The 27,031-nt window shown below is 47.7% G+C and overlaps 1 protein-coding gene across 2 annotated transcripts in view; it reads right to left on the bottom strand.

Annotated features, from left to right (window-relative positions):
- The window catches only part of CPAMD8 (C3 and PZP like alpha-2-macroglobulin domain containing 8), a 300,356-nt gene that overhangs the window by 231,189 nt on the left and 42,136 nt on the right, over positions 1-27,031 (bottom strand). For both annotated transcript variants that reach the window (XM_063914497.1, XM_063914498.1), the window contains exon 2: positions 7,702-7,853. In XM_063914497.1, coding sequence (XP_063770567.1) covers positions 7,702-7,853 — 152 coding nt within the window. The remainder of the gene's footprint in view (positions 1-7,701; positions 7,854-27,031) is intronic.

The following is a 27,031-nucleotide window of genomic DNA, read 5'->3' as shown; positions in this document are numbered from 1 at the left end:
TGTGTGTGTGTGTGTGTGTGTGTGTGTGTGTGTGTGTGTGTGTGTTGGGAGCAATGGCGCGCAGCGTTACCGCTGCGCGTGTACCTCATTGAAGATCTGAAGTCTTCTGCCGCCTTTGAAGTCTTCTTTCTTCTCATACTCACCCGGCTTCTATCTTCCGGCTCTGTGAGGAGGACGGCGGCGCGGCTCCGGGACGAACGGCGAGGGTGAGACCTGCGTTCCGACCCTCTGGAGCTAATGGTGTCCAGTAGCCTAAGAAGCAGAGCCTATCATTTAAGTAGGTCTGCTTCTCTCCCCTCAGTCCCACGATGCAGGGAGCCTGTTGCCAGCAGTGCTCCCTGAAAATAAAAAACCTAACAAAAAGTATTTTTCAGAGAAACTCAGAGCTCCCCTGCAGTGCATCCAGTCTCCACTGGGCACAGGATCTAACTGGGATCTGGAGGAGGGGCATAGAGGGAGGAGCCAGTGCACACCCATTCTAAAGTCTTAAAGTGCCCATGTCTCCTGCGGAGCCGTCTATACCCCATGGTCCTTACGGAGTCCCCAGCATCCTCTAGGACGTAAGAGAAAGTACAGTGATAGCTTCTATTATTAATTTCAGTTCCAGTTTGGGACTCAGCTTGCCTACAGTACTTGCACAGCTATCAGGCCACACATATGCAAATAAGCAGGGCTGAATTAACCACAAGGCATTGAAGATAGCTGTCTAGAGCCCGCTAGGTCCCAGGGTGGCCCGTCTATGGCTGGCATATGTTTTAATGTGGTCTAATTACGATGCTAAACTGTTGCAAGGGGGTGGAGGCACACTGACAGCACAGCTGGTGCCTTGATGCGTGCAGCAGAGGCACCGGCTATGACATGCACCGTGTCAGAGCCAGCAGAGGAGTTGCTGTGGCTATGATGCTGCCTAGATGTGGGCGGGACAGAGAAAAGAGGGGAATGTGGTTTGTGGCTCACTGATAGCATCTCCAGTCTAGTGCTTTAAAGCATCTGGCAGAGGCACTGGCCATTTTACAAAAGTGACCTAACTTTCCTGTTTGGGGGACTGGCAGTTGCACTGATTGTGCTGCTGGTGCCTTAAGGCATATTGGAGAGGCACTGGCTATTATTGCACAGATACCATCTCTTCTGCTCCTCGAGTCCCTGCCCCTTCTCTCTCATCTCAATTCCTTTCAACTGAAAAAGCCATAGTCAACCATAAGTCACTGTCAATGAGAGACAAGTATCTGGGGAGGGGTGGGAGGGTCTATATTATTTCCTTCCTCCCTCCCTATGCTATGGCCTAACCCTAAAGTGTCAGGCCTGGTCTATCCTAAATTTCAGACAGTAACCACCCTCTTCTCTGCCTGAAGAACCGTCTCCTTCAGGCAGTATTAGTTCACTTGTCTGTCTCCTGCTGCTATTCACTGTTCCGATACGTCACTGTTTTCTACTGCCCCTGTCACCATTGCCAGTGTCCTTTCACTGAGATATATGTTCTGCTCCTTATTTTAGAAAGCAAAGGCACTCCCCATATGTTTCTATGAGGCTGCTAAAATGTAAAATTTACCAAGAATTCCAGGGCTTGGCTCCGGAAACTAACGCTATCTTTAAATGGTGTTAGCCATTGTAGTCTATATACTACTTTCTGTGGAATTTACCAGGAGAGTGATCCGAAGGACCCTTCCCAGAAATGGCCACTCGCACATGTGTAGTTGGATGATCACGCATGCGCAGTATCGTGGCTGGCTGCCGAACCAGAAAATAAAGTGATTGCATTAACGATCACTTTACATCTAACAAATCGCAGGGATGGGCTCACTTTTAGAGTGTCTGTACCTGCATGTGTGTATTGGTACATTCTGATGATACTTAGGCCCAGATTTATCAATCCTTGGAGAGTGTGATAAATTGTGCGGTGATAAAGTACCAACCAACCAGCTCCTAACTATCATGTCACAGGCTGTGTTTGAAAAATGGCAGTTAGGAGCTGATTGGTTGGTACTTTATCATCGTGCTATTTATCACTCTCCAAGGCTTGATAAATCTGGGCCTTAATTACTTATACTTGCATTAAGACTTAGAATTGTCAGGTCTAATAAATAAGCCCTTAGTGAGGGATCCTGTACTTTCTAGTAGGGTATTGTTTTAAATGTTTTATCCATCCTGAGATGAACTTTCATTTATTGGCTTGTACCCTTCCATACCCACACCGCTTTATAGCTTCCGTCTGTGCTTTTCTGCCATTTATTTATATGAGCAATCAGAGTTGTTTATTTTCATTGCTCTGTGGTTTATCACGGCTCTGCGTTTCTCTCCCTGTGATATATTGTTCCCTGCTTTAAAGATGTGGAAGAAAAATACATGCGGAAGCTATAAAGTTAAAACATTGCATTTAGTTAAAGTTACACAAGGTTGTACACAAGCCAAAAAATTAAAGCCACCTAATGGTAGAAAACCTCATTCCGTACTAGAGAAGGGGAGAAAGGAAGAATGAACAGGAATGCCGGGAAGAAGGGTGAAGTGGAGAGATCATAGGTTATGTGTATCTTGCTTTTATTATTCGTACATCTTCTAGATTTTGTCAGCACAAGGAACGAATTTCTGTGTTTATGCACCATCTGTATTTCCATGTCAACGGAAAGTCGGCATTTTCATAAAATGCAAAGAATGTTCAGCGCTCCCCCTTTCCCCCTTCCTGAGAGTTTATATATTATATATACACTATAATTCGCTGTTAAATAATATTCACAATCAATAGAGTTAAAAAAATATAATATTTTTATTCAAAGTATATAAGATTGTTTAAAAAGTCATATGTAAAAAAATGAATTGTTCTCAGATAATTGATCAATTAATTAATTAAGATACAATTAAATTTGTGAAGTGTAAAGAGGACCTATAAGGTTCTAAAATGCAGTTTACCTATCCTAGGAGGTCATTCCGAGTCGTTCGCTCGGAAAATTTATTCGCATCGCAGCGTTTTTCCGCTTAGTGCACATGCGCAATGTCCGCACTGCGACTGCGCCAAGTAAATTTGCTATGAAGTTTGGATTTTTACTCACGGCTTTTTCTTCGCTCAGGCGATCGTAGTGTGATTGACAGGAAATGGGTGTTACTGGGCGGAAACAGGCCGTTTTATGGGCGTGTGGGAAAAAACGCTACCGTTTCCGGAAAAAATGAGGGAGTGGCTGGAGAAACGGAGGAGTGTCTGGGCGAACGCTGGGTGTGTTTGTGACGTCAAACCAGGAACGATAAGCACTGAACTGATCGCAGATGCCGAGTAAGTCTGAAGCTACTCTGAAACTGCTACGAGATGTGTAATCGCAATATTGCGAATCTTTCGTTCGCAATTTTAAGAAGCTAAGATTCACTCCCAGTAGGCGGCGGCTTAGCGTGTGCAATACTGCTAAAATCGCCTTGCGAGCGAACAACTCGGAATGAGGGCCCTAATACCAAGTTGATGTCAGAAAAAACTAATAATGAACCAATTAAAAATAAAACTTTGTTAAAAGTAAATAGACCTGTATAAATAAATATATTACAAACCTAATACCGGTATACAAAAACAGACATGCAACACAGCATTTTCATAAAGACCATATTTCTGCATCAGAGCAAGGACCGTGTTTCTGCGTAAGTGCATGGAATGTATTTCTGCATCAGCATGGATACCGTACGTCTGTGTCTGTGCCTGGACTGCATCCTATGTAGCGCAAGAACAGAGGCTATATTCTGAGTGAGCAATGCCTGATCAACTAATAGGCTTATAAAGCTGCAGCCTAGAGTGCCAAGTCAGTGACAAGAATAAGGTGTTATTAGTTAATATTATTATAATGTTATTAATATGAAGCAGGGGCGGTGTAAGAGAGGACAGGGCCCATGTGCAGACTCTGTACGGGCCCCTCCGTTCTGACAGCTCAATAGATTCAGACTTTGTGCCAGAGACTACTGTGCGTACGCAGGTCTCACGGAACATGGCGCCTGCTACTATGCATGTGCAGATCTCTGGGAAAATGACCACTGCACCATTTATACGGGGAATTCTGTCTGCGTTGCAGGCCAATGCAGTACTCCGGAGAGGTATGCACTCAATAGATCTACAGTGTCTAGTTAGGAAGTCAATAAGTTGAACTAAATGGTCGACATACATTAGGTCGACATAGTAAAACGGTCAACATGGTCATTAGGTCGACCTATGAAAGGGTGACAGTGCTTATGGTCGACAGGTACAAAAAGGTTGACATGCCAATAGTTGACACGCATATGGTTGACATTAATTTTTTTTTAATTAATTTTTTCACTTTTTTCAACTATTTCATGCATTACCATCCACGCGGACTATGGGGCTCATTCCGAGTTGATCGCTAGCTATTTTTTGCAGCGCTGCGATCAGATAGTCGCCACCTATAGGGGAGTGTATGTTAGCTTTGCAAGTGTGCGATCGCATGTGCAGCCGAGCGGTACAAAAAAGTTTTGTGCAGTTTCTGAGTATTTCAGAACTTACTCAGCCACTGCGATCACTTCAGCCTGTTCTTGTCCGGAAATGACGTCAGACACCCGCCCTGCAAAAGCTTGGACACGCCTGCATTTTTTCAAACACTCCCAGAAAATGGTCAGTTGCCACCCACAAACGCCCTCTTCCTGTCAATCTCCTTGCGATCGGGTGTACGAATGGATTCTTCGTTAAATCCATCACTCAGCAACGATCCGCTTTGTACCCGTACGACACGCCTGCGCTTTGCGGTGTATACATGCGCATGCACAGTAGTGACCTGATCACAGCGCAGCAAAAAATCCTAGCGTGCGATCAGGTCAGAATGACCCCCTATGATTGGGAATAATGACCTTGCCCGAAGCACGGCGAGCAAAGCGCAGGGTTACTCAGATAGCCAATGGTATCACAGGTGATCTGAATAAGGCCCATAATTCCGGCAGCCATAGTAAACCACATGTTTGGGTCCCTTTTTAATAGAGATATGCACAGACCCTCAAGTGTTTTGGTTTGGATCTGGATTTCTTAAAAAATATATATAAAAATAGCTAAATCATGTAATTTGGACCTGTTTTTGTTCCTATAGTATTATTATCATCATCATCACTAACATTCATTTTAGATGTGAAATGGTGCCTGCAATCACAAGAGAGGGACTTACAGGCAATACAAAACACCCGACATTCAGTTTTTTAGATCAGAGATCTGAATTTGGTTGCATGACTTGGTTCGACTTGGAACCCAATGTTCAGGTGTGTTCAGCTAAACAGAACCGCTCATTTTATAGGCATCATAATGAAAGTGTGAAAAACGCTTGTCACTTATTAGTTTATTGTTTGGTCGATTCTGTAGGCAATTTTTATTATGTCGATTTTCAAACAGACTGTTAGTACATCTCTGATTTTGGTATTTGAATGGTGTGACCAGACGGTCCCGTACGAAAGCCCTCACCGCTTTCGCGTCCCGTCCCCGGTACAGAGAATGGATGTTTAGGTCACACGGGACCTGGCCACATGGAGATTCCCACTTACCGTCAGTAACTGCCTGTTACTGACTCCACCCACTGCGCAGTGGGTGGGTTTACGCTGCCACCACCAAACTCTTAACCTGCCGTGGCGTTTGGAAGCACGGTTCTGCTCTGTATGCGTTGATACGCCGCCTTACCACCCCTGTATGGCGTTGACGAATCCCCAAACATTGCTTGCCCAAGCACAGCATGGTAGCAGGCCAAAAAAGGGGAGCTTGGAGACACTGGTAACACCCTGGACATCCGGAAAACGGAGCTAGGTTTCGCCTAGCCCTGCAGGTCACAAGATGAAGCGGTCTTCTTGAGGCAAATGATATTTATTTGCAATAGTTCTAAAGAGAACTCTTCCCTATTGCTAGGGGCAACAGCATACAGCAAGATGTTCACAGCAGAATGTAGTTGATATAATACACCCAGGAGGATCACAAGCCTCCTCTTTTTATCTCAATTCTACACACAGTACCAAAGGGGGGTAAGCCCTCCCTGCATACCTCCTAACTTTTTTCATTGCCAAAGAGGGACACACGCGCGCCGAAGCCGTGCGCGCTCCCAAAAAGGGGGCAAGGCCTATGAAAAGGGTGTTTGGCCTATGAAAAGGGGGCGTGGCTTCGCGGAGGACCCACAATCGCGAGCCACGCCCCTGTTTTCGTCACTGAGGGGGCATGCCAAGCGCTCCGTGAGCTGCTGGCATGCCCCCTCTCCTCCTGTCTGAACTGAATAGACGCTGTGCGCATGCGCACAGCGTCTATTCACCGCGAGTGTAGGAGCCTCCCAACTGCCCCCACCCACCACGAGACACTGTGGCCCACGGGTGGGACAGCGGGACTGTCCCGCGAAAATCGGGACAGTTGGGAGGTATGCCTCCCTGTCTTCTCCAACCAATCAGGTTATCGCACAAAATATAAATAAATACAAGTTACATTTCAAAAGTTAAGAATTAGATAAAGCACATTTCTGCTCCTTTTCATATATAACCAAACCAGTGTGCTTTCCCAAACACAATCTGATTACCATGTTCCTGTCTCTTTCACAAATGTAAATATAGCTTGAATTTCAGTTGCATTCACCCTCTCACACATAGACAACGTTCTTATAAGTTAAACATAATCTGCATCACACATAATGCAGCCTAGGAAATGTTAGATCAAACTGTTGTTAAACGAAACCCACTAGTTTGCATTCAAAAAACACATTCTGATTTAGCAGTCACTTGTGTCTCCATGCAAAACCAGTTTTGATTTATCACACCACAGGAGATGCTGAAAGCAGAGTCTTCTTTCCAAACCTTTGTTTGTACCTGAAAGAGAATGTTTGCCCACCAAAAGGCCTCCTAATCGACACCCTGCTTTAGCTAGGACAATTAACATACGACTTCCTATGCCCAGCTAGTAGTGAAGATGGCGCCAAAATCTCTGTCAGGGAGTGAGGGAGAGTGAAATGCAGCTCCAGGGCGGGAACACCAGCAGTAGATGATGCCCGGAGCTGGGGGAGGGGCTACAGGTCAGCGCCTTATCCCCTATGCTGGTCCTGACCACTGGGTACTGTGGAGCCTATATGAAATGGATTTTAGTAAATCTGACCTGTGCTCCCTTACCCTGGTGGATATAGTGGGGTCCCTGTACAGTACAGTGTCCACGCCAGCGATGCGGGCCGTCTCCTGGGACCGCGACCGGACTGCAATTGACCGGCGGGTCCCACCTGGGGGACCCTCTTACCTCCTCCCTGATGTGCAGCCACGTGATCCTGGAGAGCGTCAGCGGTGGTGTGTCTGATGACCGGTGTGCCTCCGCTGCAAGTACCCGGGAACCCAGCCGCGGGAGTATGCAGCGCTGCTGGGGAGGTGATGGAGCCACAGCACAGCATGTCATAAAGACATAGAAAGTGTGCGGCCCTTGAAGTCTTCTTAAAAGCTCTTTTCAGGGCTGCCTAGTGCAGCCCCACCTGTTAGTGACCTGCACTGCAGGCACCAACTTACAAACTGAGCTCGAGTGCCTGGAGGTGGGGTTATAGAGGAGGCGGTGCAATGCATCCTGGGAACAGTCAAAGCTTTAGCCTGTTGGTGCCTTGGATCAAGATCCAACTCTACACCCCCAATGTATTCCCTGTGGAATCCCAGTGTACCCCGCTGCAGAAATATATATATGCAATATATTAACTAAAACCATTCAAGTTATTTTCGTGAATAAAGGCTTTTGCTTACCTAACACAGTCCCATGGCTGATAGCTACAGTTTCACCTTTCACCACCAGTTTCACCTGGACCTTGGTTTCAGCAGCCGTATTAAAGATGGTGATACTTACTGCTTCTTCTACACCTGAGCGAAAAACAGATGGTGCTGCTACCAGGTAGCCCCTACGAAGGAAAGATTCATGACAATAGTTCAGCATACAAAATTGGCTAAGCAGAATGGTTAAAACTGCATCCCAAGAAAAAAAAAAAGCATGTACTTGTTAAGCATGAATCACTGTGGCTACAGAGATAAAAGATATATTGCTTAGTTCTATTATCAGCAGTTTTGTTTTTCTTAATAATATGAATAAATATTTACTAAGTGTCATAATATGATTGCTATGATAGTCACAAGACATAATATAGGGGGTCAGAGACCCGATCGCGCGCTGCAGTTCGCAGCGTAGCAATTGGGTTGGAACGGCGCATGTGCCGGCGCCGCAGTGCGCCGGAGCATGCCAGATGGCCCAAGGCCGACGTTACCTAGCAATCGCCTCTGCCTGATTGACAGGCAGAGGCGGTCGCTGGGAGGGAGAGGGTGGCATGGCAGCATTTGGTCACCGTTTTCGAGGCGCAGTCCGGCCAATGCAGGCGTGGCCGGAACAGGTGTAGTATGGTATGCCGGCGGTCGGGCTCCCGGCGACCAGCATACCGGCGCCGGGAGCCCGACCGCCGGCTTACCAATAGTGTGGCGAGCGCAAATGAGCCCCTTGCGGGCTCGCTGCGGGCACGGTGGCGTGCTACGCATGCCACGCTATTTTATTCTCCCTCCAGGGGGGTCGTGGACCCCCACGAGGGAGAATAAGTGTCGGTATGCCGGCTGTCGGGATTCCGGCGACGGTATACTGTGCGCCGGGATCCCGACAGCCGGCATACTGAAGACCACCCGGCCGGAACATGCAACCCGAGACAGGGATGAGTAACTCCCGGCCATCCGCAGGAGCTGCGCTGGCCGGGAGTTACTCTTCAAGTACAAAAGCATCGCCGCTGTGCGATGCTTTTGTACTTGTGCGGGGGGAGGGGGGCAGACTGACATGTGGGGGGACTAGCCCTGTGCTGGGTGTCCCCCCCACATGTCTGGGAAGATGATCGGAGCTGTGCTAAATTTAGCACAGCTACGATCAATTCGGAATGACCCCCACAGTGAGCAGAGATATTTTGGAATGCTTCTCACTCCCTCATCCCTTTGCCATCACATGACTACTGAGCAGCTTCTTGACTGGCCTTTGCGCAGAGATCAGGTTATACTCTCCTCAGAAACCAACTTAAGACGGTTTTGCTCAAAAAGTTGTGTCTTCTACGCTGTTTAGGTCTAGATACATTGGGGAGGGGAAGCATATTTAGTACCTCTAAATGTTGGGCTATATGCCATAGAGTAATTTTCCAAAGGGAAGAGTTATAAGAAATATTCAGTTCCATGTTACAGAGGCACAAAAATAGTTGTTTTATAAAACAAACAAACAAAAAACAATCATATCTGTGTAGGACTGCAAGGTTTGTCAGGGAAGGGCGAGGTATGAAAAGAGGTGGCTGTGATGAGTTGATGCCATTTTCCTGCTCTCCTAGTAGTCAGGGGGGACTCTGGGTGGGTACACACATATACAATCATCAGGACCATTCTCCACATATCGGGAGAATGGGCTGTCCATTCTACTGTATATGTGTGTTTGCTGTGCCGATGCAGGAGCGCTATTTGACACACTCCTGCAATGGTCAGGAACAGGAGGTTGTGTCTTATGAGTTGCACATGCAACCCACATAGAGGAGCCACTATTCCCCTACCCACCCCTGCTGATACCCCTGCCTCACAGGAGGTCACAGGGGGTCACAGCTGGATATACACAACCCAGCTGATCAGGAGCGTTTACTCAGTTACCTGGGGATCAAACAAATGTGTACTCAGTTTTACACTAACCCACTAGACCCCCAGGCAACTATGCCCTATCCTGTTCTAATATTCTTTCCTGCAACAAAAAAATATGTCAGGAAGACAACTGACTTTCAGTTCTACTTACAGATTATACTTTGCTACAAGGTATGAAAAGAAAAGATGGGTGGTGACATAATTGACATAAATGAGACAAAGCATATGGTAACACAAATTGTATTATCAGACCCACTCGGTGTTCATTCATGAGCAGAACTCAGTGATGTGATTCGCAACATCACATACGTCCTGTCCACCCTGCGGAAGGTAATTGATCTCTGGGAGAATTGCCTGCTCTCTAATCCATGATAAGACAACTATGGATCTGTAACTATAGCATGCTGGGTGCCACCCAGCGCAGGAAAAGGCCGCCCAGCATGTTAACTGGCGGCCAGTGATGCGATCACAAAACAATTGTGTATGTTGGTGGTCTGTTGTCATTTTATTCATCGGAGCAGCTGCGTGTGATATCATGCAGCCACACCGAAAACGGTCCATGCCTGTGTTGGCCAGATCACTACCCCGCAACTCCGAAACCCCCCCCCCCTCCCGACAGCCGCCGCTGTCAATCATAGTGTGATCGCATCCTTCAGGGATGTGATCACACTGTGGATGCATACGCATCTGCTGTGCAGCCGCAGCGCATGCACATGCACAGTTTGCCAAAAATCACTTGTTTGTGATTTTCAGCAAACAATGGGGTAATTCAGACCTGATCATAGCAGCAAATTTGTTAGCAGTTGGGCAAAACCATGTGCACTGCAGGTGGGGCAGATATAACATGTGCAGAGAGAGTTAGATTTGGGTGTGGTGTGTTCAATCTGAAATCTAAATTGCAGTGTAAAAATAAAGCAGCCAGTATTTACCCTGCACAGAAACAAAATAACCCACCTAAATCTAACTCTCTCTGCACATGTTATATCTGCCTCCCCTGCAGTGTACACGGGGGGGTCATTCCGAGTTGATCGTAGCTGTGCTAAATTTAGCACAGCTATGATCAGGCACTCAGACATTTGGGGGGATGCCCAGCACAGGGCTAGTCCGCCCCGCATGTCCGTGCTGCCCCCCCCCCCCCCCACCCCCGGCAGAAGTGCAAAAGCATCGCACAGCGGCGATGCTTTTGCATTTGAGGAGTAACTCCCGGCCGTCGCTGCTGCGGCCCGACCCCCGCATGGTTCGGCTACGCCTGCGCTGGCCGGACTGCGCCCCCAAAACGGAGGGCAATCAGGCAGAGGCGATCGCTAGGGAACGATGGCCTTTGGTCGTCCGGCATGCAACTGCGCACTGTGGCGCCGGCGCATGCACAGTTCTGACCCAATCGCTGCGCTGCGATAAACTGCAGCGAGCGATCGAGTCAGAATGACCCCCCTGGTTTTGCCTAACTGCTAACAAATTTGCTGCTGCGATCAACCATGAATTAGGCCCTATGGGGGTCATTCTGACCGATCGCACGCTGCAGTTTATTGCAGCGATGCGATCGGGTCAGAACGGCGCATGCGCCGGCGCCACAGTGCGCCGGCGCATGCCAGACGGCAGAAGGACGCCGCTGCGCTACGATCGCCTCTGCCTGTTTGACAGGCAGAGGCGGTCGCTGGGCGGGGGGCGGACCGCAGCGGCTGCGTAACGACACTCGCAGCCGCTGCGGTCCGGGGAGCGGCAAGTAGCTCCCGGCCAGCACGCTAAAGCTGCGCTGGCTGGGAGCTACTCCTAAAGTGCATAAGCATCGCCACTGTGCGATGCTTTTGCAATTCTGCGGGGGGCACTGACATGCAGGGCTATCTCGCCTGCTGGGCGTTTCCCCGCATTTTGCAGGGCTGCGATCTACTTGGAATCACCCCCTATGTTTGCAAATGCACTGACATAATAGTCCTCAATTAACTTTTGAAAATAGAGTTCTCTATGATTTATAATGGAATAGTGACCGAATGTGGCTACAAATTCTCGCAAAACAAGAAAGGAAAATACAGTATCATTGCAAATTATTCCCTTTTCATTTACAAAGGACATTCCATAAACACTGATGTTAATGATCTTTAAGGGGTTTTGTGCCTGTTTTGATAACCACATAAAAGAGTAAGATGGATTCTGATTACTATAATTAGCCAGGGTGAAGGTTCACTTCAAAGCAAATCCATGGTACAGTTTTAACCTCTTGGCTGTCTGGCAAAAGTACCGGAGGGGAGGAGCATAGATCTTCACTAGGTCTATTTGGCTTAATATTGCTGGAAGCGAAGGACTATTTATGCACGTGTACTGTGTACATATTAGAAACCACTATAGCCAGAGGATATTTTGACAGCTATGTGATGTGGCAGCTCAAGGCAAGTATGGAATTTGTGGTTGTATACTACAACTGCTATAGATATTTTTTGTATAAGAACAAATCTAAGACCAATTTGTAAATCTGAGTATTAATAAAAACACAGACAAAAAAAGGCAAAGAGTAGGAGCGAATGTCAACCAGGTCTCTACCTGTCCTAGACAGCAATATACTGCATAAAGACCACTTGAAATCAGTTGTCTGAACTATGCAAAAAGGTGTACTCTCCTTGCTTCATTGAAAGACTTCTCTCAATATATGATATATTCTCATTTCTCCCAGTCTACATTAATATAATGTGCCTAGAGAGAGGACACTCCTCAACAGCAACAATGCCACATCAATGACATTGGGTTCTGTTATCTACAGCATACCTCCCAACTGTCCCGATTTCAGCGGGACAGTCCCGCTATTCGGACACTGTCCCACTGTCCCTCCCGCAGGTCGCAGTGTTCCGCGGGCAGGGGGGCAGTTGGGGGAACGAGTGATCACTGCTGCTCTGCTTTGAAAAGCAGCCGGTGATCACTGAATAGATGCCGTGCGCATGCGCAAGTCATCTGAACAGTGCGGGGAGGAGAGGAAGGGGCTGCCCAGCTGCTCAGGGAGAGCTGGGTACGCCCCCAAAGCAGCAAAAACGGGGATCGTAGCATGATGCCCCGCCTCCATCACCCAAGGCCCCACCCCCTAACATGGGGCCCCCTTTCCAGCCACGCCTTCGGCGCGGCATGTCCCGCTTCACAGATTCAGAAAGTTGGGAGGTATGCCTACAGTACATATTATATACATACCCACCAACTGTACCTTTTTGGCAGGTACAGTACCTTTTTTTTTATAGTCTGTACCGATTTTTGGCTCTCCAAACTTCCATTGAAAGTATAGGAAAAAGGACATAACCATGCCCTCTTTACCCGTGGCCACGCCCCATTTTCGAATTTGTACCGATTTTTATGTGTAAAATGTTGGAGGGTATGGATATATACTACTCATAAGGAAAATGATGGCTGCTTTACAAGCTATGGGCCTAATTCAGCATGAGTTGTAGTTTTGCGAGAAATCGTAAAACTATAACTAACTTTCCTTTCCGCCCCGCATGTCGGGTCCTCCCGCCCCTGCTGAATTTGAGCACATCGTTCGCATTTTAAAGGTAGCCCTCTGCCTCCGCAGCGTAGCCGCCATGTTTTGGGTCCCAGCAGCTGCGTGTGACCTCACGCAGCCTCTGCGGCCCGCTCCACCAACAGTCCAGACACACCTCCATTGTAAAGACTGCACGCCCCCAACGCCGCATCAACACCCACAAAATGCCACATAGACATCCTTGCCCGCCCCGCGAACACCTCTGCCTGTCAATCAGATGCCAGCGCATCTCACTGTGTGCGCACCCACAGTGTGGCTCCTGCGTGTCACTGACCTGGGTTGGGGATGTTGTGGACTCGGGGGTTCTTCCGATGGTCGGGAATAGGAACCACAGGTGGGTCGGAGCAGGGATGGTCGGATATAGGATTTCCTCATACAAGACTCTAATAGTTAGGTTTGCTAAAAGAATGCTGAGGAACTTTATTAAAGAAAGGGAGCAATACTCGGCACATGAAAGAACGTGAACTTGTAGGCAATGTCAAAAAGTTACTGAAGAATTCATGAGCAATGATGAAGGACACTGAAGAATTTGTGAGCGATGTTTAAAGACACTGATAAATGAAGAACTTGTGAGCGATGGTAAATGACACTGAAGAATTGGTGAGCGATGTTTAAAGACACTGATAAATGAAGAACTTGTGAGCGATGGTAAATGACACTGAAGAATTGGTGAGCGGTGTTTAAAGACACTGATGAATGAAGAACTTGTGAGCGATGGTAAATGACACTGAAGAATTGGTGAGCGGTGTTTAAAGACACTGATGAATGAAGAACTTGTGAGCGATGGTAAATGACACTGAAGAATTGGTGAACGATGTTTTAAAGACACTGATGAATGAAGAACTTGTGAGCGATGGTAAATGACATTGAAGAATTGGTGAGCGGTGTTTAAAGACACTGATGAATGAAGAACTTGTGAGCGATGGTAAATGACACTGAAGAATTGGTGAGCGATGTTTAAAGACACTGATAAATGAAGAACTTGTGAGCGATGGTAAATGACACTGAAGAATTGGTGAACGATGTTTTAAAGACACTGATGAATGAAGAACTTGTGAGCGATGGTAAATGACATTGAAGAATTGGTGAGCGGTGTTTAAAGACACTGATGAATGAAGAACTTGTGAGCGATGGTAAATGACACTGAAGAATTGGTGAGCGATGTTTAAAGACACTGATAAATTAAGAACTTGTGAGCGATGGTAAATGACACTGAAGAATTGGTGAACGATGTTTTAAAGACACTGATGAATGAAGAACTTGTGAGCGATGGTAAATGACATTGAAGAATTGGTGAGCGGTCTTTAAAGACACTGATGAATGAAGAACTTGTGAGCGATGGTAAATGACACTGAAGAATTGGTGAGCGGTGTTTAAAGACACTGATGAATGAAGAACTTGTGAGCGATGGTAAATGACACTGAAGAATTGGTGAGCGGTGTTTAAGGACACTGATGAATGAAGAACTTGTGAGCGATGATAAATGACACTGAAGAATTGGTGAGCGGTGTTTAAAGACACTGATGAATGAAGAACTTGTGAGCGATGGTAAATGACACTGAATAATTGGTGAGCGGTGTTTAAGGACACGGATGAATGAAGAACTTGTGAGCGATGATAAATGACACTGAAGAATTGGTGAGCGGTGTTTAAGGACTCTGATGAATGAAGAACTTGTGAGCGATGGTAATTGACACTGAACGCTGGAAGCACTAAGGTTGGTTCGGCCCGCAGGCCTTGCTGAATCCAGGGAGCGCTGGCAACTGCACTGCAGAGGAACACACTAGTTGCTCGGATCACTGGAGACTGTGCTGCAGGAAGGCACCCTGAATGCTAGGAGCAAAGGAGTATAGCTGCTGGGAAACACACTGCGTACGGGAGCTCTGGCATCCACTTCAGAAAAGAGACGATACTCAGGCACCGAGGCTCTGCCCGGCGTCTGACTTTGAATCTCCCGCCTCCGCTGGATTGGCGGAACAGTCTGATGATGTCACCTGCTCCCCGCCCACGTGATGCCGGGTGTCATGGCGGCGCCCCTGCCCCGGAGAACCGCCGGGAGCCGCGCTAGCCAGACGCCGGAGCCCGTGGACCACCGAAGGTGGAGGCCGCAACACAGACCAGCAAGCACGCAGGGGTAAGCGTGGCGAACGCCGCCTCTGGCGTGTGACAGTACCCCCTCCTTCAGGAGTGGCCCCCGGACACTTCCCAGGTTTTGTTGGATATCTGGAATGGAAGATCCGCACCAGTCGGGGAGCCATAACTTCCGTAGCCTTGACCCAGCTCCTCTCCTCGGGGCCAAAACCTTTCCACTCCACCAAATACTGTAGATTCTTGTGAAGATAACGAGAGTCAAGAATAGCTTTGATTTCAAAGTCCGTTCCAGCTTCAGTCTCTGCAGAGGTTGGCCTCGGGGACTTTGAATGGAACCGGTTTAAAATAAGGGGGCGAAGGAGAGACACATGGAAGGAATTTGCTATCCGGAGGTGGGAAGGCAATCCCAATTTGCAGACAACCGGGTTCAGGACTTGTAACACGGGATAAGGACCAATAAACCTCGGAGCGAACTTCATAGTGGGCACCCTTAACCGAAGATTGCGGGTAGAGAGCCATACCCTGTCACCAACCTTATATTGGGGAGCTGCTCGTCGCTTCCTATCCGCAAAGAACTTATAACGGCTGGAGACTCTCTTGAGGTTAGCATGGACTCGACTCCAAATTTGACTGAAGTGCCGGAGAGTAGAGGCTGCAGCAGGAACATCCTCCGGAGGACAAATGGGTAATTCTGGAACTTGGGGATGAAATCCATAATTAATGAAAAATGGGGACTCACCGGTCGAAGAGTGGTACAGATGATTATGGGCAAACTCTGCCCATGGCAACAGTTCCACCCAATCATCTTGCGAGGGAGAGAGGTAAACACGGAGAAAAGTCTCTAAATCTTGATTGACGCATTCAGTTTGCCCATTGGTTTGTGGATGGTAAGCGGATGAAAACTTGAGTTTTATTTGTAAGACTGTACAGAGGGCTCTCCAGAATCTTGCAGTGAACTGTACCTCAGAGACGATTTCCTGTGGTAACCCGTGCAGGCGGAAATGTTCCCGGATAAATAACAAAGCCAACTTGGGAGCTGATGGTAACCCGGTCAAAGGTACAAAATGTGCCATCTTAGAGAAACAGTCAATAATTACCCAGACGGTATTGTGACCCTTGGAGAGGGTCAATTCAGTGACAAAGTCCATAGATATATGGGTCCAAGGCCTCTTAGGAATGGACAGTGGATACAACAACCCCGCAGGAGGCAAATGAAGAATTTTGTGCTGAGCACACTGAGGACATGAGTTGACATAACTTTGAATATCCTTCTTCATAGTGTCCCACCAGTAAGATCTTCGTAGAAACTCCCACATCTTTTGAACTCCAGGATGACCGGAAAACTTGAAAATATGAGCCCACTGCAACAACCTTGGTCGGAATTTAGCTGGCACAGACATTCTCCCAGGAGGAGGACCCAGAGCGGTGGGAGCTGCTGAAATAGAAACTGGACTGAGAAGCAAAGCCTTTCCAACGGGGTTCTCCTCATCTGAAACCGTCAAGGAGCGAGATAAAGCATCAGCTTTGGTGTTAAGCATCCCGGACCGGTACTTAATGACAAATGAGAATCGAGTGAAGAAGAGCGCCCATCTAGCTTGACGGGGATTCAAGAACTGGGCTGTCTTGAGATACAGCAAGTTCTTGTGATCGGTATAAATTGTAATTAGGTGTTTAGCACCTTCCAATAGATATCTCCATTCCTCCAGGGCAGATTTTATTGCCAAGAGTTCCTGATCTCCGATGGTGTAGTTTCGTCCAGCAGGAGAGAACTTGCGTGAATGGAAACCACATGGATGCAACTTCCCGTCAGAGGAGTACTGTGAGAGCACGGCACCGATGCCGACCGAGGAAGCATCGACCTCCAAGAAGAATGGTTTTGAAAATTCGGTTGCTGGAGTACCGGAGCGGACATAAAGGCTGCTTTCAACTGAGCGAACGCTGCTACAGCTTCAGAAGACCAGTGACTTGGGTCAGACCCCTTTTTGGTTAGAGCAGTAATAGGTGCCACAATGGTAGAGAATCCCTTTATGAATTTCCGGTAGTAATTCGCAAAACCCAGAAACCTTTGTACCGCTTTCAAAGAAAGAGGCTGAGTCCAGTTCCGAATAGCCGTGAGTTTTTCCGGATCCATGCGAAGCTCCGTACCTGAGATGACGTAACCAAGAAATGGAATTGAAGGAACCTCAAAGGTACATTTGGAGATCTTACCGTAGAGATGATTCCTTCGTAGACGAAGAAGTACCTCCTTGACCTGTATTCTATGCTCCGTGAGATTCTTAGAAAATATCAGAATGTCATCCAAGTATACCACTACACTTAGGTATAACATATCTCGGAAGATTTCATTCACAAAACCTTGGAAGACGGCAGGGGCATTACTGAGCCCAAACGGCATTACCAGATATTCGTAATGCCCGTCCCTGGTATTGAAGGCCGTCTTCCATTCGTCCCCCTGTCGAATACGAATCAAATTATAAGCTCCCCTTAAGTCGAGCTTCGTGAAGACATGGGCTCCGCGAACCCTATCAAATAGTTCCGTGATGAGCGGCAAAGGATATTTGTTCTTAATGGTGATCTCATTTAAGCCACGGTAGTCAATGCATGGCCTCAACCCTCCGTCCTTCTTCTTCACAAAGAAGAAGCCTGCTCCCGCCGGGGAAGTAGAGGGGCGAATGAATCCTTTCTGCAGATTAGACTTGATATAGTCCAACATGGCTTGGGTCTCGGGCAATGACAAAGGATAAATGCGCCCCCGGGGTGGCATCTTCCCTGGGATGAGCTCAATGGGACAGTCCCAGGGTCTATGGGGTGGTAACTGATCGGCCGCCTGTTCCGAAAACATGTCTGCGAACTCCCGATAGGCCTCCGGAATGAGCTCCTCATCCGACTTGGAAGATACACGGAGAGGATAAACAGGAGTGAGACAATTAGAATGACAGAATGAACTCCAAGATACTATTTGTGACGACTTCCAGTCGACGTGAGGGTTGTGTACTTTAAGCCAAGGAAGACCAAGAACCAGATCGTGAGGCATCTCCCGAATCACTAGGAACTCCAGATGTTCTTGATGTAGAACTCCAACCTGCAGTTTGATTGGCACTGTGCGACTTGAAATAAGACCATTAGAAATTTGGGTACCATTGATGGCAGTCAGCGTAATAGGTCGTTCGACGGATTGTAACTGTAAACCCAGTTTTTGAACGCAAGAAAGTGAAACAAAATTCCCTGCAGCCCCGGAGTCCAGCAGGGCCTTAAAAGGTTTGGCTATAGACCCAGAAAACAAAGACACGGAGAGTAAACAGTCCACTGTCGGAGAAGGTTTAGATGTAACCCCTAACTCGACTCCTCCGGAACAAGCTAGGACTGCCTTTTCCCGGACGGGACTTACAAAACTTGAGAAAGTGATCTGCAGCTCCACAGTAGAGGCAGAGTCTACTCTCACGACGGCGCTGTCGTTCTTCCGGGGACAGCCGAGATCGATTAATTTGCATAGGTTCGTCTGGACTTGGAGTGATCGTTTGCTTAGTCGGGAGAGACCGGATCTGGATCGTTCAGTCCTACTACGTTCACCACCTCGTTCCTGCATACGAAGATCCACCTTTACACAGAGTGAGATCAACTCTTCTAAGGAATCTGGCAAGTTCCTAGTGATCAGTTCGTCCTTTAGACAGTCAGAGAGCCCATTCCAGAAAGCGGCCCGGAGAGCATCATTATTCCAGCGCAGTTCCGAAGCTATGGTTTGGAAATTAATCACATACTGTCCCACTGAACGGGAGCCTTGTCGGACTCGGAGCAAATCCGAAGAAGCAGCGGTCATTCTGCCGGGCTCATCGAAGATCCTACGGAATGACGTGATAAAGTTGGTGTAACTGGACACCAACGGGTCAGAACGCTCCCATAACGGAGACACCCAATCCAACGCTGAACCTTCAAGCAAGGAAATAATGTATGCCACCTTGGACCGATCTGTGGGGAAGTTGTGTGAGGGAAGTTCAAAATGTACCTCGCATTGGTTGAGAAAACTACGGCAATTCTTTGGATTCCCGTTATAGCGAGAGGGAGTGGGGAGCTGAAGGCGTGACCTGGTTCCGGGCAAGGATTGAACATTACCAGGGACAACTACTGGAGCGGGTACAGGAGCTGGAGCCGGGACTACTGAAGCCAGAGAAGCCTGAATTTGATCCAGCCGACCAGATAACTCCTGGAGATACTGCATCACTTGGCTTTGTGCCGTCTCCTGACTTTGAACTCGGGAAACCAGATCCTGGATGGCGCTTGCCTCTGGGTTCCGATCCCTCGGGTCCATGTGGCCTGAGTATACTGTCACTGACCTAGGTTGGGGATGTTGTGGACTCGGGGGTTCTTCCGATGGTCGGGAATAGGAACCACAGGTGGGTCGGAGCAGGGATGGTCGGATATAGGATTTCCTCATACAAGACTCTAATAGTTAGGTTTGGTAAAAGAATGCTGAGGAACTTTATTAAAGAAAGGGAGCAATACAGCGGCACATGAAAGAACGTGAACTTGTAGGCAATGTCAAAAAGTTACTCAAGAATTCATGAGCGATGGTAAATGACACTGAAGAATTGGTGAACGATGTTTTAAAGACACTGATGAATGAAGAACTTGTGAGCGATGGTAAATGACACTGAAGAATTGGTGAGCGGTGTTTAAAGACACTGATGAATGAAGAACTTGTGAGCGATGGTAAATGACACTGAAGAATTGGTGAGCAGTGTTTAAAGACACTGATGAATGAAGAACTTGTGAGCGATGGTAAATGACACTGAAGAATTGGTGAGCGGTGTTTAAGGACACTGATGAATGAAGAACTTGTGAGCGATGATAAATGACACTGAAGAATTGGTGAGCGGTGTATAAGGACACTGATGAATGAAGAACTTGTGAGCGATGGTGAATGACACTGAAGAATTGGTGAGCGATGTATAAGGACACTGATGAATGAGGAACTTGTGAGCGATGGTGAATGACACTGAACGCTGGAAACACTAAAGTTGGTTCAGCCCGCAGGCCTTGCTGAATCCAGGGAGCGCTGGCAACTGCACTGCAGAGGAACACACTAGTTGCTTGGATCACTGGAGACTGTGCTGCAGGAAGGCACCCTGAATGCTAGGAGCAAAGGAGTATAGCTGCTGGGAAACACACTGCGTACGGGAGCTCTGGCATCCACTTCAGAAAAGAGACGATACTCAGGCACCGAGGCTCTGCCCGGCGTCTGACTTTGAATCTCCCGCCTCCGCTGGATTGGCGGAACAGTCTGATGACGTCACCTGCTCCCCGCCCACGTGATGCCGGGTGTCATGGCGGCGCCCCTGCCCCGGAGAACCGCCGGGAGCCGCGCCAGCCAGACGCCGGAGCCCGTGACCACCGAAGGCGGAGGCCGCAACACAGACCAGCAAGCACGCAGGGGTAAGCGCGGCGAACGTCGCCTCTGGCGTGTGACACTGCGTGTGTGCACATTGCACAAGTGGTTCAGTATACGACAGCATCGCTGATACGTCTCATACTGATTAAGGTCCTATGTTAGCTGCTATGAGTCACAAATAAACATGGCCTCGGATGAAAGGATGATATATATTTTTGTAACAGCCAGTTGCACTTGGATAAGAGTAACTTTTCATTCACCTTACTGACAGACTATAGCAAATTTACAATAGTACAGGTATAACATAGACAGCGGCCTGCCCCTCCCATCATTCCTCAGTTAGAAGAGATGTACAGACATTGGAATTTAAAGAAGTCAGGCAGGTGCTAACAGATATTACAGTATGTATGTGAGTGTAACTGGAAGAGAGAAAAGGCAAGAGTTAGGATGAAATAACTTTAAATCCTGCATATTAATCTTTGCCATATGGGTCAAAACAACTGTAAGGAATAACAATGCCGCTGAGATTTTTATGCAAGACTAGTGCAGAGTAACAGACAAACTACAGTTGCTGAACTTTCAGTGGTGCTGAAGTTGGCTAGTTATAACACATGATTTGTACTTTGACATGGATGGATATAACAGCTAATACAACCCAGTCCGTTTCTCTCAGCAAGAAATATGTAACAGTAATGGGCAGGGGCGTAACTGGGGTGGGTGCACCGTGCACGAGGTGCCGTTGCTATGGGGACCACAGTTTTAGAGGGCCCACCTCTGGGAGCACTTCCACTACACACAGCTCACTTCAGAGCCAATCAACTTGGTGAATACAGGAAACTGTACAAACTACTCACCATGATACTACTACTGTAGATTTTGGCAAGCAGTTTGCAGACTGGGTATATACAGATTGACCCAGCGCTTATCAATCATAATTCCTGCGCAGCTAGTAAAACATAGGGGTTACTCAACCCTATGAATACAAAGAAAACCAAAGACACAACAATATTACAGCGCACAGGAATTTCATAAATTCAATTTATTTAAAACATATGAAAAATATATATATATTTTAATTTCTCAAAAGTTTATATATAAAACAACAATAGATCACAACCACCGGCCGGTAATAAAACACTAAAAGATTAATACCATAAATTATACATCATAAGTCTGAAGCTGAGAACGTAGCAAAGAAAAAAGCTCTCTCCTAATATACTTTGCTACTTTGTAGCTTGTTCAAATATGTATCAGCAATGTTGCTATTAAATGTCTATTAGTTTTACATGAGCTATTTCTAAATGCTACATTCACTGCTCTACAGAGACCTAAAAATTTAGTTAAAACACAATTGTTTATCCTGAAAAGGGAACCACAATCAACAAATTAGTATTGCAGATGCTGAAAAAAGCATTCCATATAAAGACGGTGTCCACAAAAAGGATATATAAGCCCCAACTGCAGTATTGTAGATATTTAAATTTATTTTTTTAAATCCAGTATCCACAAATACATACCTCCCAACATGACCCTCTCCAGGAGAGACACAATGCTCTGCTTCTGGACTATTCTCTTAATGTATGATTGCCAGCATCTGTGTTGAACAGGTTAATGGATAAGAAAGGTGTTTCAGCACAGGTGCCGGCATTCATAAATTAAGAGAAAAGTCCAGGAGCAGAGCAATGTGTCCCTGCTGGAGAGGGTCATGTTGTGAGGTATGCAAATAAGTTCAGTGTATTCAAACAACACGTGGAATAGTCTGGCCAGACTTAACTGTAAACAATGATCATATCACTTGCAAAACTTGAAACTGTGGAAAAATAAGTCCTCCCCGGCTGCTGGTGCTGTTAACATTGTGAAAGCAGACTTTTCTAGGGGACTATTCGAATTAAATCACCCTCCACACTACTCATTTACAGACAAATGTCCTCCCTGGCTGCTTGGTGCTGTTAACCTTACGTGGCAGACATCTCTGGGGGACTGTCAGTAGATGGTCCGAGTGTGGGTTGCTGCAGGGCACAGTAGGATGTGTCCGATCGGGTGGTATAAATCAAATGAATAGAGCCTTGATGCGTTTCCCCGCCTCCTTCCGGTGTCAGCAGCTTCTTCAGTACTGCCAATACTGTGGCTAGAATCTGGTTGCTGTGGGCAACATCTCCACTTCTATAAACCCACACTTTATTAACCACATAACTAACGATTCCCCCCCCCCCCCCCCCCAAAAAAAAAAACGCTCAGAAATTGCCGGGTTTTTTTATGAGTGAATTCGGTGAAGAACATGAATTTAACCTTATCCAAAATTATTTTAGTAAAAAAAAAAAAAAAAAGGGGGGGTTTTTTTAATGTAAAAAACAAAAAAAAACCTCTAACATCGGTCGAGAAGCTCAGTAACATTGGGACATCTGTAACATAGCAAAGTTACTTTTTTACACCCCAGACAGCTGCCAGGTACACAGGGGCAGTGGCGTAACTACTGCCCCCGCAGCCCTCGCGGTGGCTTAGGGGAGCAGGGCTGCGGGGGCGCCGCCACTGATTTAGCGCAGATTGACATGCGGACGAGCGTCCGCATGTCAATCTGCTGTCTCCGCTCCCTCCTTCCCTCCGCTGCTGTGATGGAGGGACACGGAGTGCACAGCACGCACCTCTCCTGTGTCCCTCCTGGGTCTCCGGCAGGTCTAATAAATGAAGTGCCGTTCGTGAGCTCTGATTGGCTCACGAACCGGCACTTCCTTTAACAGACCCGCCAGAGATGCAGGAGGGACACAGGAGAGGCGCGCGCTGTGCCCTCCGTGTCCCTCCATCATAGCAGCGAAGGGAAGGAGGGGGTACACGGGGGGGTAAAACATTGGGGGAGCACGGGGGGGTAATTTAACTGGCACTGGGAGAGCATATTCGGCACAGGGGGAGGGGGAGCACTTCGGGGGCATATGTGGCACTGAGGGGGCATATGTGGCACTGGGGGTTATATGTGTACCTGGCACATGGGGGGGCTATATTTGGCACTGGGGGCATGTGAGTACCTGGCACTGTGGGGGAATATCTGGCACTGGGGGCATATGTGGCACTGGGGGGTATATGTGTACCTGGCACATGGGGGGGCTATATTTGGCACTGGGGGCATGTGAGTACCTGGCACTGTGGGGGAATATCTGGACTGGGGGCATATGTGGCACTAGGAGCACAGCCCTAGCAACAAGCACTACCCCCCTGACACCCAGTGCATGAAACTCCTGGCAACGAGCATGACACCCAGTGCATGAAACCCCTGGCAGCGAGCATGACACCCAGTGCATGAAACCCCTGGCAACGAGCATGACACCCTGAGCATGAAAACCCCTGGCACCGTGCATGGAACCAAGAGCATGAAACCCCTGGCAACGAGCAGGTAATTTAAAAGTAATTAGAAGCCTTACTGTAGGACTTAATGTGTAATGGGCATTACGGTGTGTGGCATAATGTATCACGGACATTGGGGTGTGTGTCATAATGTGTCACAGGCATTACGGTGTGTGGCATACTATATCACGGGCATTGTGATATGTGGTATAATGTCTCAGGGGCATTGCAGTGTGGCATAATGTATAACGGATATTGCTGTGTGGCATAGGGTATAACGGGCATTGCGGTATGTGTCACAGGCATTACGGTGTATGGTATACTATATCACGGGCATTGTGATATGTGGTATAATGTCTCAGGGTCATTGCAGTGTGTGGCATAATGTATCACGGACATTGCGGTGTGTGTCATAATGTGTCAGGCATTACGGTGTGTTGTATACTATATCACGGGCATTGTGGTATGTGGTATAATGTCTCAGGGTCATTGCGGTGTGTGTCATAATGTGTCACAGACATTGTACGTGCTATAATGTATCAGGGGCATTGCAGTGTGTAGCATAATGTATAATGGGCATTGCGATTCCTGTCATAATGTGTCGGGGGCATTACGGTGTGTGGCATAATGTGTCGGGGGCATTACGGTGTGTGCATATTGTGTCATGTGCATTATTGTGTGTGGCATAATGTCTAAGGGCCATTGCAGTACGTGGCATAATGTATACTGGGCATTACTATAAGGAGGAAAAATGACAAATAATGTAAGGGGCATGAATCAGGATTATTTTTCTTTCCTGTGGTGGCTAACGTCTGGGCGTGCAGGTTGCAAAACTGGGGTATAAGGTAGTCTTTTCCTGCAATGTCACGCTCCTTTATGCGAAGCCACGCCCATTTCAATGAAGCCACGCCCCCTTTTGCAACGCGCGCCTTCGACGTGCGCATGTTTGTCACTTTACTAGTGCCAATTATGGGGGATGGGGGGGGGGGGGCGCCGAAGAATTTTTTGGCTTGGGGGAGAAATTTTTTTAGTTACGCCACTGCACAGGGGGGTGCTGGGGGTGGCTTTGGGGGGTTGGTTTACACTTTGTAGGGGGTCCTGCTATGCTAACCGATCAGCAGTGATCGGGAGCACGGCAAACACTGAAGGAGAATGCAGGGAGGCAGAGGGACCTTTCGGTCCCTCTGAGAGCAGCAGCAGCAGCGGAGGGAATTTTCCCTTCCCTGACGCTGCTAACACTGGCCCTCATTCCGAGTTGTTCGCTCGCAAGCTGCTTTTAGCAGCTTTGCACACGCTAAGCCGCCGCCTACTGGGAGTGAATCTTAGCTTATCAAAATTGCGAACGAAAGATTAGCAAAATTGCGAATAGACACTTTTTAGCAGTTTCTGAGTAGCTCCACACTTACTCGGCAACTGCGATCAGTTCAATCAGTTTCGTTCCTGGTTTGACATCACAAACACACCCAGCGTTCGGCCAGACACTCCTCCGTTTCTCCAGCCACTCCCGCGTTTTTCCCAGAAACGGTAGCGTTTTTTCGCACACACCCATAAAACGGCCAGTTTCCGCCCAGAAACACCCACTTCCTGTCAAAACCTCGTAATGCCGTGAGTAAAATACCTAACAGCATAGCAAATTTACTTGGCGCAGTCGCACTGCAGATATTGCGCATGCGCATTAGCGACTAATCGCTCCGTTGCGACAAAAAAATAACGAGCGAACAACTCGGAATGACCCCCACTGTGCGACCAGGTCAGATAAAGCACTTGCTGGTATGGTGGCATTTGATGCGACCATGCCAGGGAAGTGGTTAAATATATCCCTGAGTGTTCAGAATATGATCAGATGGGAATACATAGGTGTGCGCAGGGGGGGTGCCTGGTGCGCACAGGCACCCCCTAATGTCTGGCACCCCGATCTCACATGCCTGATGCAGCGATCAGGCTGATTACTGTCCCCTCTGCGCTGCACCCTGTCAGGACTGCATTACTGACCGGACACCTGGGTTAATCAAGGGTGCCACTGACACCGGCTTTCAAACTCCCGGCTCCACCTCCATGTACAAAAACAGCGTGATGTGATGTGATTACGTCATGCTGCTCGCATGCCCACCCGCCACATGCCCACCTCTCTCCTTCTATGCTATGCCAACGCCAGCCACTGATGAGGATCAGCATGCAGCCAGCGTTCCTCTTAGGAAGACAAATTCAATACTGGCAGGCGGTCGGAAGCAGCATTGACACGTCACTCGTTTTTCCAGCAGCAGCAGTACTAACCTGCGACTGTCAGTGTCAGTGAGTGACTGACTTGTAAGTAAGCTGCTGCCGCTTGCAGGGGAAAGAGAGGGGGAGCCAGACCAGGCTGAGGAGGAGCAGTGTAATTGCAGTGAGTGCCATCAGGGGTGTTTGTTTGGTGCACACCACAACATCTGACAATGGGGTATATTTACTAAGCTCCCGATTTTGACCGAGATGCCGTTTTTTCATCAAAGTGTCATCTCGGTCAATCTCGGTCATTTACTAAACACTAATCACGGCAGTGATGAGGGCATTCGTAATTTTTTGCTAGTTCAGGTAAAAAATTACGAATGAATACACCATCGGTCAAATTACGCCTGTTTAGATACGAATCTCGGTCATTTACTAAGCAAAAAAACACAAAACACTGCCGTGAAAAATTACAATTCGCAAAAAAGTCCTAAAAAAAAACAGACCTGCTTTTTTTATTCGTGATTTGAGATGCATGCAGGGATCCATGAGATCCGTGCATGTATATCAATGGGAAGGGGTGGGAAAGTGTTTTTTGTTGTTAAAAAAAATTGCGTGGGGTCCCCCCTCCTAAGCATAACCAGCCTCGGGCTCTTTGAGCCGATCCTGGTTGCAGAAATATGGGGAAAAAAATGACAGGGGTTCCCCCATATTTAAGCAACCAGCATCGGGCTCTGCGCCTGGTCCTGGTCCCAAAAATACGGGGGACAAAAAGAGTAGGGGTCCCCCGTATTTTTAAAACCAGCACCGGGCTCCACTAGCTGGACAGATAATGCCACAGCCGGGGGTCACTTTTATACAGCGCCCTGCGGCCGTGGCATCAAAAATCCAACTAGTCACCC

Source organism: Pseudophryne corroboree, chromosome 1 (genome assembly GCF_028390025.1).
Source record: "Pseudophryne corroboree isolate aPseCor3 chromosome 1, aPseCor3.hap2, whole genome shotgun sequence".
Lineage (NCBI taxonomy): Eukaryota > Metazoa > Chordata > Amphibia > Anura > Myobatrachidae > Pseudophryne > Pseudophryne corroboree.
The sequence above is the reverse complement of the archived record's forward strand: the minus strand, read 5'-3'. Positions and strand labels throughout refer to the sequence as shown.